At 30.4% G+C, this 19,496-nt stretch overlaps 1 protein-coding gene across 2 annotated transcripts in view; it reads right to left on the reverse strand.

Annotated features, from left to right (window-relative positions):
• Window positions 1-19,496, reverse strand: part of Sec24AB (Protein transport protein Sec24AB) — an 81,842-nt gene that overhangs the window by 39,504 nt on the left and 22,842 nt on the right. For both annotated transcript variants that reach the window (XM_035355431.2, XM_035355430.2), the window contains 10 exons: window positions 18,900-19,150; window positions 13,628-13,951; window positions 11,486-11,592; window positions 11,246-11,348; window positions 11,025-11,151; window positions 8,177-8,286; window positions 7,808-7,874; window positions 4,898-5,062; window positions 1,835-1,890; window positions 1,634-1,735 (listed from right to left, as the gene is read on the reverse strand). In XM_035355431.2, coding sequence (XP_035211322.1) covers window positions 1,634-1,735; window positions 1,835-1,890; window positions 4,898-5,062; window positions 7,808-7,874; window positions 8,177-8,286; window positions 11,025-11,151; window positions 11,246-11,348; window positions 11,486-11,592; window positions 13,628-13,951; window positions 18,900-19,150 — 1,412 coding nt within the window. The remainder of the gene's footprint in view (window positions 1-1,633; window positions 1,736-1,834; window positions 1,891-4,897; window positions 5,063-7,807; window positions 7,875-8,176; window positions 8,287-11,024; window positions 11,152-11,245; window positions 11,349-11,485; window positions 11,593-13,627; window positions 13,952-18,899; window positions 19,151-19,496) is intronic.

Consider the following 19,496-nt stretch of genomic DNA (forward strand, 5'->3'; position numbering starts at 1 on the left):
AAGTGTTGTATCGCTGCTTAACTTCAGTAACATAATCTAGTACTAAATAAGTAACATAATCTAGTAGTGTATTAAAGACTTTTGAAATATACAAGATCTGCAAAGCTTTAACAATCGGCTACTGAGTAAATATGATATAGCAGCAATTACTTAAAACCCAAGTCATAAATGCTGTAGAATCTTTTAATCATAATTTTGTTTTGTTATAAATATTTTAAGAATAAAGCGAGGCAAAAGGAAAATAAGATACAGGAAATAAAAGATGGAACTAAATTTATTCAATAAAATAACTCAACCAGAGTAAAATTTGTCCATTCAAATTGAATGACTTAAGTGTTTTTCTTGCAAATAAAATTTTAGTCAAAAAGATATGTGACTGAAAAGATATTGAAATAGAAAATTTTTTAACATTTGTATTCGATTCACAGAAACAATCGTAAGAAATACAATTATTTTTCTCAAATTTTCATACAGCTTCCTTCCATATGCATATACTATAATACTATTGCCCATGCAATTACATTTTAGTACTATTCACAAAACATGTATAAACTATGCTTTTTCAAAATGGCAATTGTAACTATAAACAAAAGAAAGTAAAAATAACAATTGCTGTACTTACAAACTGTAAAATACCTGCATATTTATATTGAATACAATGAGGCAAAAACACCCTTTACAAGATGTCTTTTTCAATAATTTATTTTCTTTAAATGTTTAAATTTTAGATACAAGACAAACATTGCTTTTTGTAGCTAACTATACATACAATCAAAATTCAAATATACATGTTTTCCATGCTTTATGAAAATAAGAAATTTGAATGAAACCTTTTATCAACTGAAATGGCTTAAAGTGAAGAAGCAATTAATATTAATTTATTTGAAAAAAAAGTTGACAGTTCTCTGATCTTCAAGAAAAAAATTTATTTTAAAACCTAAAATACCATTTAAAAAATTATATAAAGAATATATTGTAAAAACACATGAACAATGTCATTTAAAATTCCTAAAATTGAAAAGAAAGCTAATACACGGGAAATTAAATAGATAGTAGCTATGATTGTAGCTGGTTGAGCCACTGGGCATTCACTAGTATAGGGTCTACACTGAAGGAAAAATGAGACAAAGCTCTCATCTTTTCGTCTTGATGTCATTTTATTCATCAGATCAAAGTACTTAAAATTTCTAAATAGCTAAAATGTTAAATATGTTTATTGAATGTTTAATGTTTAATATTTATAACCTAAAATCAAAACTTTCTTTCAAAAATCTGTTATAGTCCGATTTAAAAATCTTGCAATAAGATAACAGACTGACATTTTCCCCTACTGGATAGTTCTTCATACACAATTCGAACATCTAGCATAAACCACTTTAAATCAGCATGAAATGTCATAACTCACACATTTCAGTAATCACTGCAATAAATGCAGAATTTTGCTTTCAATTTTACACTTTTCTTCATAAAAATTATTCAGATTTCTTTCATAAACGAAGAAAAGTACAAATTTGTAAGAAACTTATTTTCATAATATGAAGCATTTATTTAAAGTGGGGAAAAGCAATCTATATGCATACATAAATGAAGTAAACAGAACTAAAGTCTTTTCAATTTATAAAACAAAATTTACCATTAATTTGTATGCAGCTTGCAAAGCAGCTCCCAAGCAAGAATTAATGTCTCCATTTGAAGCAAATCTTTGTGGAAGATCATTCAAAAGATCAGCAATTAACTGAAATAAAAATGAGAGAAATTAACCAAAGGTCACATCTAATTAAAAAATAAATGTTTAAGAAAAGATAGTACAATAAGGATTGAATTTAAAACTTACTGCTTTGCTCTCATGTAGGTTTACTAACAAACTGTCTGGAGATGGGAGGAAAATGTCTGGAAAAGAATTCAATAATGTATGATAATGCATAAACATATTAAATGGCAACATTTTGCAGTTAAATAATGACTATTTCATAAAATATTTAAAAAGTCCAAGTAAGATTTTCTTTAAATAATTGTTTAAAATTATTTTACATAAATTAGGCATGCTCTGTCAAGCACATTTATATAAAAAGTGCAAAATATAAACATTGATGCAAAATCTAACTAGATGTTAACTCTAACAATGCTAACAGCTTCATGAAAAGAGTGACTATTTTATTAAATTCAGAATAAATATGAAATAGATTTTACTAGATAAATTTCACATTATACAAGAGACATAAGATTAATTAAGATTTCATTTTAAGACTGCCAAAAACGTCTGTGTCTTATCATGCAATCGATGCCACATGAATAGGAATTTGTATAGGACTAGCTGGTGGTGAACTGTGCTGAAGCAGCATTTATTTCACTATTTTATACAGCGTATCACAACCTTTCAACATTCTGAATCGTTTCTCATGCAAGATCCACATTTTAACAAAAAAAAAAGGGGGGTGGCAGCTGAAAATCTAGAAGACAAATGTTGGATGATGTTACTGATGTTATTACTTTTTATAGCTTATTTGCAACAACACCACTACATAGCCATTCACAAAGCAAAAAGTAAAACAAGGCTACCTACCACATTTGGTACTTTGGAGCTCAATTACAACACCATTAAGAGAAAAGAACCAATACTTCCATACAGACAATTTTTAATCTCAGATTTAAAATGAAAGCACTTTTTAAAAAGTATGTTTCAATAAAATTTGAATTATAAATATATACATGGTAAGACTATACCCATATTTTATTACATAATATTTTAACAAGATTACAAAAAAAAAACTCAAAAATATGTCATTCAACCTTATTCTAGTCAGAGAAATTCTTTAAAAAAAAAAGACATTTTTGAATATAATTCAGATTTCCCCCCCCCCCCAAAAAAAATATTTCTGATAAACTGCATGAGCAGCAAACTGATCTCGAAATGGCACGTTTTGTAGAGAAACAAAATACAAATATATTTTAAAAACGGAATTCAGTTGAATAGTACCCAACTAAATTCTGACATATGACACAAATTTCAAAAGAAATAGAAAAGTTAAACAAAACTTTTCGGCAACACTTGAGAATCTTTTAATTTTTCCACAATGTGATCTTTTTCTATACTTGTTTCCTTTTTCACCATTAAGGATGCAGCTATACACTACTTTGGTGTATCGTGAATACAGCAAAGCACACTAGGGCTATCTGCTTAAGGATAGGGATGCCTTCGTGGAAGACTTTCTAAAGGAAACTGGCTCATATACATGCTACACATGGGGAAAACATGAAAACGCCCATGCAGCCAGCCTGTTTGTGGGATTCAAACCTTGGACCGAACTACCAGTGTTTAGCGATTTTACCACTCGGCCGCTGGTGGGCCGTACACTACTTTGAATTAACATCTTGGCCAAAACTACCAAATTATAAGAACTTAAACTGCATTTGCATAATATGTTCCCTGTGTCTGTCTCTGCAGAAACACCTATCCAGTGCACAGCAAGCTGTTCAAATTACAGGAACTGAGAAATGGGACGCATATTGTCCTTAGAGGTAAACTATTGAAGCAATGACAAAACTACTGGGAGTCAGGCACCAAGGGAAAAGACTGCAAAATTTTTATCCAAAGTTAACTAGAATTTAAATGGTGGCTCTTCATACCTGATACAACATGGCCAATTACCTTCTATTTATATTTACCTGGTGTCGGAGACAGTAACCAGTGTGTCTGTTGCAGGACTGCTGACCCAGATCATACCTATACAACAGCTAGCAAAAACAAAATTACCATTTAAAAAGACCCATGTACATTCTCAACAATGTACAACAATACAATGACCAGACATACAGGCATGAGTCATGGTCCTAAGCAAGAATAAATAAGGGCTCAAATGCACTAGAGATATTGTATTATTACTATAAGCATCGTAAATAGCCTGAAATAATTTCGCTGTGATGTTCAGACTACATTATACAACCAGCAGTTTGTCTTGTATTTATAGCTTCTCCTATACAATAATTACTTGGTTCCCCATTACAAACAAGCTGATAGCATTCGAAACTGGTAGCTGATTGGTTGAAAACGAACAACTTGCAATTCTTTTGGAAAGGAAGGAAAAAGTCACACGTCTTTCTCTCAATAGTAAACCAGGCAGAAAAATTGTCCGAAATAGTTGTTCGTGTGAAACAAACGCCGTGTGATATGGGCCTAAAAGATATGTACTGCAGAAAACTGGTTACACTAGCAGACCTTACTGAAGAAATTAAATGGCATGCATGGCAATAGCCAAAGGTTGAAATTATTGGAACAATGGTTCATTATTGTAATTGTATCGCTACTACCGACCACCACTTTCAACACATGCTGCAGTTCTATAGATTAAAGGTAACTTGTGCTCATCTCATAAGACATGAATAAATTTAACATACACAACACAAAACGTTCACTTGGCAAAATGTCTATACCAGTGGTTCTCAACCTTTTTTGCCCCATGAGTTCAGTTCACCACTGTTAGATTCACTGCTCCTTTAAAACCTTGAAAAATATATACGCATCTATTTAAATTTAGATTTTATAATGTGTTTTATAAATTAAACAAGAACTGTAGAAAATATTAATAAATACCAAAACTTGAGTATAAGAATTCTTTATATTCACAAACTAAATCTAAATACTTAAAAAGTAAATAAAAATGCTGACCATATTCCTCGCTGAAACTATGAAATTCTTCCCTAGTTGAGAACACCTGGTCTACATGTTCTCTGAGGGAACTCTGTATTATACAGGTTTATATTTTTGACAATTTGCATCTGCAGCAAGCATTTCTCTTGCTTTTGGTAATTTAATACTTCATCTATTAAAACAAATCCAACAAAATTAAAAGGCTAGAAATAGTTTCATTAAAATAACGAAAATTAATAAAAATCTAACCTTCCACATCAGATACAACCAACATATGAGGTTGGTTCAGACCTTCACCAAGATTATAAAAATGAATACTGCCATCAAATGTTATAAAGCCCACTTTAGTTCTAGAATCTCCAGGCAAGTCACCAAGGTTTTCTAGTAAAATCTTACAAAAAGCATGAAGATAGCCTGAAAAGAAAATGCATTATTACTACTTGAACATGCTTAATTATTACAAACTATGCAGCTGATATGATACACAAAATATCTACAAAAATGTCACAGCAAAGCAATTCATTTTATATTTCTTCTTTTCTTTTCTTGCTTATGTCCGAAATATAGTCTAATTCAAAGACAGGCAACTTAGATCATTTGCTCTATTTATAGCACAATAAACTAAATGTTTTACACCCTCTCTATTTTCAATATTTTGCTACACATAAGCCAACTATAATTGTATATATTTCCACAAATATCACAACTTATATCTACTCTTTCAATTATGCCATCAAGAATTCCATGGTCTTGGCTACATAACATAAACTGTTTTATGCTCAATGTAATAGGTGTACTTAGGTTAAATAGAATATGAAATATGTTGGTCTAAGGGATCTATTTTCTAAACTAGTCAACAAAAGTCACTCTTGAATTAAGTAACCAGTTCAGAAAACTAGTGCTTTGGATTTGTATATATTTCCCCTTTTTCTTTAAAATTAGCTACATTAAATATACCTGTAAACATGTAAGCTTTCTGCTTTTTAGATATGCAGTTAGTTCCAAAATTTCTCTGATCCAATATGTATAAACATCAGCAGAATAACTGCTTTTATGCACTTTTATGATAATGGCCAGAATTCAAACGACAAACGTGCTGTTCATAAATACCTTTTTTGTCATATAAAAACATGAAAATGTTGTAAAAGTGTTTCTAAATGACTTATTTCATTGCATTCATAATCACGTTGTAGTAGAAATAGTAGAAATTGAAAAACGAATAAAAGATCGTCACTCTTCTGTTATTCAGACCAGATTCAGAAATATATGCTGTGTGCATGGATGTATGTGTTCATGTATGCATGTATACAAGAATATATGCATATATACGTGTAAACACACACACACATACGTACAGACACACATGCATAGCTACATACATTTCTCAAGATGCTCCCAATCTGAGAAGAGTACCAGAAGATCTTAAATGATCTTCACAGCAGATAATTTAATATAACTATATTTGATTTCATTTATACTTGCCCAGAAAACAGATGTTAAATATGCTTTTGAGTTTTTAAAACAGATCAATTTTATGATTATCTTCTCATTTTTTAGATTCCAATATTTTTTTTACTTCCTCAATCTTCAAATACACATAATTAAAAGTTTTAAAAATTTCAAAATAATTTCAAACCTCATAAAATTACATAATAAACACATTAAAAATTATTTGAATATTTCTAATAAAGAAAAACTACAAGGGCATTTACAAACCAGAATCTCACGAAAAACATATAATAGGGGGATTGGAAAGTAATGTTGCTTTCTTACGTTAAATTCACACGAATAAATTTTTAACACGTTTTTATTTTTAATCAATAATGTAATCACCTCGTTATCAACAACCTTTTGCCATCTAGTGTGCAGATTTTCAATCCCTGGACCGATATAAATCAATTGGTTTTTGAGTTAAATACCTCAAGATGGCATTTTGGACATCATTCAAATTTTCAAATTTTTTGGCACTAAGAAAATGTTGTAGGGATCGGAATAAATGGAAATCCGAGTGTACGATATCGGGCGAATATGGTGGGTGATGCAGCACCTCCCATCCCAATTCATTCATTTTTTCCAGTGTCTGTCTTGCACAGTGCGGTCTTGCATTGTTGTGTTGCAGAATGATGCCTTTTTTATTGACAATCGCTGGATATTTTTCGATTAAAGATTGGTTAACTCGATCCAATTGTTCACAAGAAAGATCTGCATTAACAGTTTGTCCAGGTTTCAGCAATTCAAAATGAACAATTCTGCGAATACTTCACCAAACACACAGAATTGCCTTTTTGGAATGTAAACCCTTTGTAACCCCTATTAAAACTGCTTTTTGCATTTTGGATTATCATATAGGACCCATTTTTCGTCTCCAGTATTCAAACGATCAAAAAACGGTACTGTATGGTGCCGTTGAAGCAATACTTTGCATGTGATGGATCGGTTGGCTTTGTTCTCCTCGGACAGATTATGGGGGACTCAAACACCTGTTTTGCTTATTTTCCCATTCTGCTTTAAATGTTCTTGGATGGTCGACCAAAGTTGGTTAAGAGTGTTTGACATGGATTTGCTTCCACTTCTGCCCTAGCACGTTGTTGTCGACATGAGCAGAAACAACATTTTTTCTTCAACTTTCCAGTCCCCCTATTAAAAATACAGTTTAAATACAGAATAATCCTGAGGACATAAGATAAATATTACACAAAAAATATCTGAATAAAATTCTTCCCCACATGTGGAGGAGGGGGAATTTTTAAATGGAAAAGATATAGAATGTTGTTTCAACTGTCAATGTTTTAGCTTGGAGAATTTCAGAGTACACTTTTCTGAGAATTATAAATTTTAATTATTACTCAGCCTTATTATTACTTATAAGTAAAAATATAAAAATGCAAAAAAAAAAAAAAAAATTTCCCAAGCAATCGCAGCTTTATATATTTTTAATCATCTCTAAATTGAAAAAATATTGAGCAAATTTTACCTTTGGGAAGTTTTGATATAAATTATTATAAAGCATCAAATAAAGTGTATCCTTTTATACTAAAATACAATACTAGCAATCCGACACAAATCATATCTCATCAGCCTTATGATGATTAGCATGAGAGAGAAATCATAATGATTTTCAGCAACAATTTCAAATAATTTATTATATTAATATTTTACCTGTTTCTACAGCACCATGAGAAACATCAAGCAAGAAAAGATAAACTGCGGGCTGGGGTGGCCTGAGCTAAAATTCAAAGAAAAATATCACTCAGATAAACTGAAATTTATAAATTAAAACAAAAAGTTAAGGGAATAATCAAGTAAAACACTTTGCAATCTTATTTTAACATAAGTTACAAAAAAGCTGAAATTTTATAAAATTTTGAGACATCCTCACAGTTATTTGAAGTACACCAGAAGTGATTATTCATATGAATAATGCAAAACCCAAATTATGCTTTCCAGTTTCATAAATTTAGTGAATTTGTTTTTAAAATGAGAATCATTTTAAACTTAATAATAAATTCCAGTATTATAAGCACTTACCATATAGTCTGAAGGAGCTATAAATTCAATGGTAGCATTCTTTATTTCAGGTCTACGGGCAGGATCCCCATATGATCTTGTAGCAGGATCATAAAGAAATTCTTCAGGTACTACAAAAACAAATATTTTGATACATCCATATACAAAATTTCAAAGTATAAATAAGACATTATTCTTTATATTTTCATTAAAAATATGTTTAATTTTTTTATTAGGAATAAGTAATTAAGTGTGTACATTAATGCACACAAAAACATACAATATAACAATAGTTACATTAAACATTATAATTTACATAGATCATTTATAACAGTATAAACCAGTGGTTCTCAAAATGTGCATCATATTCATAAAATTTCCGTAACTGTACTTCTGATTCAAGTTCAGTGTGATAAAATGCAACATGTAAAAGAGCTGGTGTACATGAACAATTGGTAGCTAAAGCAGATGGCAATCTAAAATACATGTTTCTAAATTATTTCAACAGCTTGCCAGATCTTCTTTGTATTCTGCATTTATAATAAGCAAGTTCCAGTTTTTTACAGTGTAAAATTAATTTCCTTAGACGGTAATAACCGAATTACACAGTGATCAAGCATGCTGATAAATCAAGATTACAAAAAAAAAAAAAAAGATTTCTTTAAAAAATATTCCTTTTTGAACTTTTAAAAATGTAGTATTTTATTGAACATTAGTAATCAGTGTGAAAATAAACATAAAAAACATGTACCATTCACCAGTAACGCAAAAAAGTGCAGATACCATATGTTGCAATTATTTTTACTTTGGTTTACACGGATAAAAACAAATGGCACGGGCAGACAACAGTGTCTATTAAGTTTGAACGTTTCAGCAACAGTGTGCCATAAAGTAAAATGGAACATTACTTAGAAATCAATCACAGCAATATGACTAGCAAATCTAAAAAAAAAAAAAAAAAAAAAAAAAATTTCAGAAAAATCAAAAGTACTGAAATAACAAAAGAAAAAACTTTTCTTTAGCAGGCATCAATATCAAGATATATTTTCTTTAATGGCATTTTACAAGGTGCCATTAAGTCATAAATATAAGATCCCCATATAATAACAAAAGTCACACTACTGTTAATTGCAGATATAGTGAGCATCATTATCAGCGAAATCAGCTGGGAAAGGTGCTTTTAAAAGCAGCTTTATCCAATAACACAGTTACTTGTATAGTGCAAGCTCTCAATGACTAGCTGACTGAAAAAAATGACAGAAAGGAATTAACATTGACTTATGATGAAATCATGGATAATAATAAAAATTCTCATTTAATTAGTTCAAAGAAAGTAAAAATACTGTAGATGTTTGCAGAAATATCTGTGCTGGTGTAAATGCTAAAAACTTGTTAATAATCCTTGATAATATGCAATACATAGAAGTAATAATACTCTTTTATAACAATATCTGACTTGTTCAAAATCCTTGGAATTTTTATATCTGAAAACAATTTCAGTTGGGCTAAGTATAATAATGTCTGGATTTATGTTAGTTATTCTATGTTGGGTTCTTATGAAAGATTACAGACACTTACTGAAAGCAAAGCCATTTTCTATGAATCCATTTTATTATTATTTACACCTCTTGCATTGAATCCAATCTTAGAATGTGTAGTGAATGTAATTAACTTTCACTAAAAATAAAATTTTTCAACCAAAAGTAAAAATTTGTAAGGATATGGAGACCAAGCACAGAACTTTGCTTGGCTACAATACAAAATACTCCCTCACTGCAATGCTTTTGTCACTTAAATTTGAATTGAGATATTAAATACATTTTTCTCAAACACAAAGATGCCAAAAAGTTTGTTAATAAAGATACTTTGGAAAAATTAGCTTTCTTACATGATTTTTATAAGAACTGAATATTTTGAATGAAGCCCTTCAAACAGCAAACATCCACCTTTTCAAAGTGAATCAGAGAATTTCAGCATTTCTTAAATAGTAACTTCAAAAAATAAAAATGAATGAACAAAAATTGTTTCCTTTTATCAGTAAAAGTTCTTTACCTCCAATGCAGTCAAGTTTCTATCAAAGTATAAAATCTTTGAAGAACACAGCTTATTGTCCAACTTTAAATATAATTTCAAAATGATAATATCAAGAAGTCTGCCACATCGATTTAATGATAGTATTCTATCTGAGTTTGCTTCCTCGAGAGAATTCTATCGTATTATGACTATGAAAATGCAATTTTTAATATTATGAAACTGAGAGAATTTTAAATTTCAATAAAAGATGAATATTCTCTTGCAAATAATAAAACTTGAAGACTTTTATTCCTTTCTTAATATTCTGCTTAAGTGATCTGGGCGTTTGGTAGTTTTTATAAAATTCAATTACCTAAAAATATTCATATGGAAAAGAAAATCCATTGGATTATAGATTTATTACATTATCACAAAGAATATTAAATGCTACATGTGTACAAGAAGGAATGCCTTTGCGGAAGGCTTTATCAGGAAATTGGTTGATAACTCGCATTACACATGAAAAAAAATGCAAAAATCCAAAGCCAGGATCTGAAAGCGGGTTGAACTAATATGGTTCAGCAATCTTATCTGCTTGGCTACTGGTAAGCAGATGCTGCATCTAACATGATTCACAGATTTAACATGGATGTGCAGTGATCAATATGCTATTCTATCATATTAATCATAATTAACTTAATAGTATTGTCTTTATATGTTTATTAATCTTTGAGGCATTAAATTACCTGTTTTATTCATTTTTACCCAAGGAGCAGATAAAAATTTTTACCCAAGATTCAGACAAAAATTTTAAAGTATATATACATAATTGCTAAAAATTAGAAATATTACTTACAATCATTGACTCTAAAACATAAGTTACATTTCCATCTACGCTGATCAATGAATGATACAAATGGATTAATATATGTTCGACAATTCCTGCATCTCACAATTGTATTGCATTGAATTACAGAGAGACTCTAAATGAAAAATAAAAGTATTTGAAATAATACATCCATTTATTTATACATGAATAAATTTGAATAAAATATTATAACTATATTCATCACTTACTGAGGCATCTCGAAACGGATGTATTAAAATACCAAATGGCAATCTAGATTTCTGAAGAAGAGAGCTAGTATCAGGTACTTTCGTCAGAGTACATCTAAAAATACTAAAACACAAAACATATACTTATTTCCATGATTAAAAATATGAAAATATACAAGACAATGAATAACGAAAACGAAGAAATAAAACAAGATAAAAACGAAGAAATAAAACAAGATAACTAAAAAAGTATGAACTTACTCTGGACTACAGTTTGGTCGGTCTGGTGTTAAAACTGGTTTGGGTGCTTCTAGGGGAACTGCAGGGAGTATATTACGATCTTGAAGGAGATTTATGTTGTCATTGCCCTAAAATTTTAATATTAAGTTAATACTTAAATGTATACCATATAACTCTAAAAGTATTGATTTATGAAATTTCCAACATAAATTTCAAAATATATTCTGAAATTTTAAAAGATTTTTACAAGTTTAACAAAACCCTTACAATCAAAAGCTTTAATTTGTAACACACTTTAGTGGAGATCTAGAAACTGTAGTTGTTGCTCTGAATGCCAGAAATGTATTTTTGTGTATTCCAGTAATGCAACTTTCTTTCATATAACTGTTTCCATGTTGTCTGATATATCTAGATCTTCAAGGTAAAATTTAAGTAATGCTAGTTCTTGGCACCAATGGTCAATTATACAGCTGTCAGAAATATGGTCCAACATCAATCAAATAAGTTTCTTAGTCTGATTCTTTTCAATCTGCAGTTTTTAACATAACAATTCTACAACATTTTCTTTAGTGATGAATAATTGCACTATACAGGAATCAGAACACTCTCAGTGATCAGCAACAGGTTTTAATTCTTTAAAAAAAAATGCACTTCCTTTTTATACACATTTCAGAGACCCAATAAAAATATATATGGAATATGCTAAAGATAATGGAACAAGTCTGAGAATGCTATTTTACAATTGCTAAAAATATACAAAAATAAGATTTAAAAGTCACCTATTTAAATTAGATTTTAACGTCACCCAAAAGAGCACTTTTTATATGCTTTCATTAATTTTACATGATTAATTTGTTCTTGTATTCACTCCTGTTGGCTTCTTTTAATATTTAATTCTCTCACAAGTTGGGAAATAAAAATTTCCATCAGTTGCTTCAAGATAGCTGCAAAACTTCCAACCATGTGATATTCTGAAAACCACTTCAAGTCTGGCAACCCGGAGAGCACCATTCTTCAGATGATTAAAGCTTCTACTTGGTTAATCAATGTCACGGCATCTCTTTATTTGAAAAGTGATAGACATTAAAAGTGTTACAACACAACAATTTGAGGAGTCAGGTTTGAGACTAATAGCTCTTCCAAGCTTTAAAAGAAAAAAAAAAAATTGCAAAGGCTGAAGATGTGGTTTCCAAAAGGACTTTTAAGCTATTGCAATCAACTTATTTTTTTTTTTTTTTTTTCATTAGCAATTAATATGTAGGTAGCTGTTAAAATACTTCATCTGATCTATAAGCATTTAAAATAATATACATTAAAATGACTTTAATCCATACAGTATAGCAGTGCATGAAGGGAAAAGATATATACATGGAAACTAGTTTAACTCTTATATAGCCAGCCCATTCTCCAAGATTTAAACCCACTTGAGAAAATATACCTGAAAAATATACCTTAGAAAATATACCTGCTAATTTCTGAAATAAACTTTTTAAAGTATTACACACCTCTAAATTCAAAAAAGAAATTATGTCACAATTGTGTTTACAGCTCAGGACAAGCATGTCATTTAAAAAATAACAGGTTGCCTGGTCTGTCATGCATCTGCCATATTTTTTGGCCCCTTTCAAGAGAAGCCAAACATATGCCAAGAGACAACTATAGCATTATGTGGGGACTGTGTGTGTATGTAAACAAGAATAATTAAACACATTCATATTATTACAGCAGTACCTTCAAAATGTATAGCAGGTACATTATGGAAAAGTACGCCCAGTTATAAGCTTGATTATTTCAAGGTTTTTTATATTAAAACAATTTCTAAGTCACCTTACAGTATCACATCACAACAAGAAATGCAAGATCCCTGTATCAAAATATCTATCTGTTCAAATAAAATTAAAAGACGGGCAAACAGTAATTCTAGTTATAAAAAAAAAAAATAATAAAACATTCACTTAAACAGAATATGCAAACAGTTGGTGCTTAGTACTTTCATAGATTATGTTTTATTTCTAATGACTTGTTAGCATCTTATTAACCTTAATTATCAACTCATTTTGTAAAGATTTTTAAGAAAGGCATTTTAGTTTCAAAAATTTTGATGTAACACATTTTACCAGAACAAAAATACAAGTTTAATATAAATTATAAAAAATTACACACCCAAAGCCTAGAGAAACTACTGTTAACACTCAGACCAGCCATTTTTGCATGCAACTGAGGATCATATCCAGCAACTCCACCAACTGGACCATCAGGTAGACCACCAAAGTATTTCTGTTGATATGGCTGCTGTTGCTGCTGTTGATAGGATACCGGCAATGTTTGTTGCTGTTGTTGCTGATAGGACACCTGTGGTGACTGTTGTTGCTGTGGCTGGTAGGGAGTTTGTGGTGAATTGTTATACATTGAACTAGGTGGCTGTAAATTACTAGGCTGACTAACTACTGGACTAGTATACTGAGAAGGTGACTGGTTATACCCAACCTAAAATAGAATTTTTTTGTTATAAATTACTGCACAACAAAGTAAATATTTTTCTCTCTGACTTACTTACTAAGTTTTACTAAGTTTACTTTGAATTCTAATTAAATCCCCGTCCCTTAAAAAAAAAAAAAAAAAAAGATTTCCAAAATAAAAAGACAAATTTTTCAAAAATTTCATTTAATGAACTTCACAGAACTTTGTGTTCACTTGTGGGCTCATTATTTAAACTAAGAAGATAATGAGCCCACAGGTGTGTTAGTAAATTTTCTGTTCAGTTGATGTGAACTGTACACATTTCTTTAAATGCAAATTAATTTTAAGGATTTTTAAGAATTATCAAAGAAACAAATTAAGGACTTCACAGCAAACAGATCTGAAGAAAATTATCAAAATCACATACACAAGTGATTTTACTCTTGCAATATCAGTCTAAGAAAAACATGCAGAATGCTTTAATATTGAACAAAAATATTTGACAACTATAAAATCATATTTAAAAATGCCATTATGGCTTGATAGAGTCAACTGCCATAGTCTTGGGACAGGGCATTCAAAGTTATTTTATTAGTATCATTCTGCAATGCAAGTACTTAAAATACTGTTCAGTTGAAAGTCTTTTCAAGAGGTTTGGTGGCAAGGAAAAGTGGGTGGGAGATGCCTGAATCCATCCCCGCACAATGTTCTTCATCCAAACTAAGAAAGAACTTCACCTTCCTTGCAGATGTAACAGTCAACACCTAAGCAACATTATGTAAGAAAAGTTTGCAATTTGAAATAATAGACAATTTACATATAAAATTTACTATGTTCATTCGGGACAAATATTGCTGCTATATCACGCAGAAGCACGATGTTTCCAGCTCTTTAAAAATAAAGCCATAAGGCACATAACATGAAGTAGTTCGGCCCTGTTGCAACTCAACTCTTGCTGAGATCCGATGGCTGAGTGACGTTATCTCGAACTATGAACTCTCGCTCAGAGATCACGAGAACTCGGAACTGAGAAGTCGCACGCTGCGTCGTGCAGACATTTAAACCTTTTCATTATGTAAATATTCTGTAACCATTTGTGTCTTCATTAAATATGTTTGTGTTAAGAAAGTTTATCATTTATGGATTATCCCCTCTCAAGATTTGCAGGGAGATGCACGAAGGAGATCAACCCGGTGGCCCTGGCAGAACCCATTGGAACAAGGTAAGCAGTTTTGTTTTACCTTGATTAATTAGTTAGAAGATAAGGATATAAAATAATAATAGGCCCATAAGAGTTTGAAGAAGGTGGTAGGGAGGGGGTGACCATGCGTCACAAGGCAGGCAAGCACAAGCAAAATCATAAGAGGCTTGAGAGCACGGAGTAAGAAACCATAATAATTAGTAATATGAAAAATAACAAAGCTCAATTTATTATGCTGATTTAAAAAAGATATTTAAACAATCATGTTAGAAGATACAGTCCATAATATTAAAAAATATTTTCATCTTTTTAATCTGAAAAATTTTCAAATATTTGAACTTATTTGGATCTATTTCTTTCTCTTTCCCTACATTTCTTGAGTTCATTTGCTTTACCAAACAAATCGATGTTTCTATCAATCTCTCCATCATCTGCTACAGTATGTGTTAATCTGTTAATGTTTTAACAGTATTCATCTGGAAAAAAAAATTTCTTTTGGGTTTTGCAACTAATTTCCTTCTCAACAATTAGTTTGCTTCATCTCTGAATTTCACTTCAAAAATTCTGTTGAACATTTTAAATTTTTGATTTTCAGTACCTTTATAACAGAATTCCTTTTCACAGATGCCAGAGCAATTGACAATAATAGAATCATTTTAACAATTTTTGTACTTTTGACAATGAAAATCTTAAAATAAAAGAATGCAGGAAATGTATCAGACATAAGGGATCAAAAGTAGAAAAGGTACTTCCTTATTATTACAGCCCCATTATTACAATCGTATCAAGAGCCTTCTTGGTGTGGAAACTAGCAAATTATGATATTTATTACCTTGTTTAAATTTCAGAATCAAGATATTCAAAGCCACAAAAATGAAACACAATTTTACATTTCAAAGCATGATGGATGTAAACACAAATTTTAATATGCTGTTGTTTATATGACAAAATTACATTGTTACATTCATTAAAATAATCATGAAATTCACAAATAATCAGATAAATGTCATGAAATAACGGTTTTCATGAGCAAACTGATCTTAAAATTTAAAAAAATCTTGATTAATCATCAAATCTATTAATGCACAACATGCAGGGAAAAGGAAAAAAGATCGTTTTTAACACAATAAACAACTAAATGGGTAATTAATTAGAACTAACCCGAAATTTTGGGTGTAAGTACCTACTTTAAATAAAAATCTAACGACAAATCACCAAATTGGCTACATTTTTAGCGCCCTTTACAAAAAAAGAATGGAAAATTCATAAAAAAATTAATTTCCAGCATAAGATCTTAAAAATAGTTTTCTAAAAATTAAGAAAAATTCATAAAAATTGGCAGATATGCTTTAAATTTTGGAAGAAACTATAATCTGACAGAAAAACTGTCTCAAAAGCCAACCACTATCATCAATCCTTTTTTATTTTACCGATTTGTTTTTATTTTTCTGGTCATTTTTTATCCAAAGGAGTGCTCCAAATCAGAGGTGGGCAAATATTTTTAACCACAAGTCAAAAAGGTCTTTTTTAGAGCATCATGCTGGCAGGGCCGTTGCAAGGTTCAATGGTGCTTGTATGATGATTCTTTGTGGTGTTTCTATTGTTTGCCAGGATGTGATGGGGAGAACAACTCTCATCAGTAACTTTTTTATATTAAAATTTACAATAGCATTTTATTCATTATTTTTACTTTTAAATAACTCCCAGATGATGAACACAAGAGCAAAGGACCTGCATGCGGATCAACTAACCAAAAATAAAATGCACACTTAAATTACAAGAAAAGGCATGAGTAACAAATAAAACATTTTTATAAATTTATAGCTTTGCATATATTTTTATCTTTATGACAAACACCACCTTGTAAGAACAAATATTAATATATATTTAATGTGAGAATTGAAATCTCTCATTTGCGTTCATTTGCAGATGTTTTATCCAAATCAGGTTCCAATTTATTCTGCAATCTTTTTCAGTAATTAGCGATCAACATTTAGTTTTCGTGTACTTCATTAATGAAAATGTTCTTTCAGATAAATATATCAACCCAAATAAAACTAAATGCTTTTTTACATAATCTGAAAAATTTTTGAATTTATCTGCATTTAAGGAACCATAGAAAACTATTCTTTTACTTGAATGAAACAACTTAAAATTAGTCAATTTGAACTGAATTTGAATTGAAGTACCATTTTTAAATAAAAATTTAGAAATAAAATGTTATTATGCTGTTGATTTCAGTAGTTTGAGTACAAAATAGGGAAGGGATGAAAATGTCACTGCACAGGATTTCTTAATAAGCTGGATTAAGCAATAAGCAGGTTGCATTCGGTCCGAGAGCTGGCTACAGCCAACACTGATCTAGATGGTCTCCACTGCTTCTATTAGCTATGACGCAAAAGCAGATGAATTCTCTTTATCAATATGGAGCTCCTTCCAAATTTAGATTACTTTAATTCTACCAGATTTTTTTTCAGTACATCCTGACCATTTTACAAATTCCTTTTTTTTTAACTGTTATTATGGCAACACACACAACAGTATCTGCCTAAAGGAGGCGGAGGACCTTTTAGGGAAAACTGGATTGTATCTATGTTACACATAAAATGCCCATGTAGGCAGCCCCTCTACCAGGACTCAAGCTCTGGATCAAACTAAAAGTGTTCAAGCAAATGATTTTCAATACATACAATATTATTTATAAATAATGTTACGCATTACTTACTCACCTCACTGATGATTTCTCTTATCCTTAATCAAATAAAATCAACTATAAATTATGACATTAAAAATTTTTCAAATAAATAATTTTGATTATGTAAAAGATTGCACTACGAATAACATTAACAAAGAATGAAGTGACAGCTGAATTTGATTCAGCAAGTAAAATGACTTTCCAGTAATCTCTCTGAAGAAAGCATATTTTTTCATTTGTTTTCTGGCACATGATCTATGTTATCTTCTGCACCTTTTTTAATTATTATTATTTGAAAGATAACTGGGTAGAGAAATTCTTAAATGGCATATTTTAAACTAAAAGTGCTTGCACTTGCTGAAAATTCTACAACAGTATAGCTGCTTGCATTTCTCCACAAACGAAAAACAAATTCAAGTGTTGAGGAAGGCAGACACAAATTTCGCCAACATCAAGTTTTCCATTTTGATGACAACGCAACAAACCAACATTATAAACAATTTTGGAAATAAAACAGCATTTTATTTTTTATTATTTTTTCATAAATTAAAGAGGGGAAATGTGATGTCTGGAGATTTATAGCTTGCACATGGCTAATGGAAAAATACCTACATTTTTTGTGAGGTTAGCAGATCCATATAAAAAAGCCAACAATGTAATAATTTAGCCCTAGGAAAAGTTCCAAAAATTGTGAGCTTATACACAGTATTTAATTTTTCTCTGCTTTTTTTAATTTCCTTGAGTTTTCTACTTGAAGCTTTATCCAAGTTATAGAATTTGCGGTTGGCAATTTTCCAATTTTTTTAAGAAAATTAATATTCATAATTGTACATAATATTTTGAACAGAATTAATTCCAATATTGTTATCAAATGCCATATTTGCATTATATTTATTGTAAGGTGGTCGCAAAATATTGCTTATCTCCATTCTACTGATATATGAATTAACTCCAAATCATGAAACAGAATAAAATATATCTCAAAGAAACTGAAGTGATGGGAAGATATCTAAAAAGTAGACATATCATTCAAAAAGTTACTATACAATTAAAAAATGCTATTAAACAATTGAACATACCTGCTGAGGATAACGAGGCCTAATTGGTCCAGTCTGTGGTGTGACAGGTGGTGGTCCAGGTGTAGTACCTGCCTGGGAAGTTATATGGGAGCTTGTGGGCGGATAAGACATGCCGGGTCCAGGATACATATTTGGAGTGTGAGGTGACATAGTCTGGCCAGTGTCACCGGCATTTTTAAAATTTGGTGGACCAGAACCCATACTTGGACTCATGCCCATATTTTGAAGACTAAGAGAAGAATTTGATGGACCTGCATTGCACACACAAATGTCATTTTATAACGATCAGATCGTAAAATATTATTGAACAAAATATTAAAATACACTGCTAATTAAAACTAAAAGTTAACATCCAAAATAAAACTTAACTGTTAATTTCTAAATGATTAAAACAATTTGCAAAAAAGTATCATTTAACATAAATTACCATATATGCCAGTTGATTTAATTTCAAAATATGGAAATTTAAAAAGGAGAATGAAATTATGGAAATTTAAAATGGAGAAATGATTATCCTTCCTTTGCAACAAATCTCTCTTTAATATGGTGCATGTTCACCTCTGACAGAAATGCAAATCTCACGCTTCGATTTCATAG

This window comes from Stegodyphus dumicola, chromosome 8 (genome assembly GCF_044657685.1).
Source record: "Stegodyphus dumicola isolate Sdum_Otavi_A_Nest chromosome 8, ASM4465768v1".
NCBI lineage: Eukaryota > Metazoa > Arthropoda > Arachnida > Araneae > Eresidae > Stegodyphus > Stegodyphus dumicola.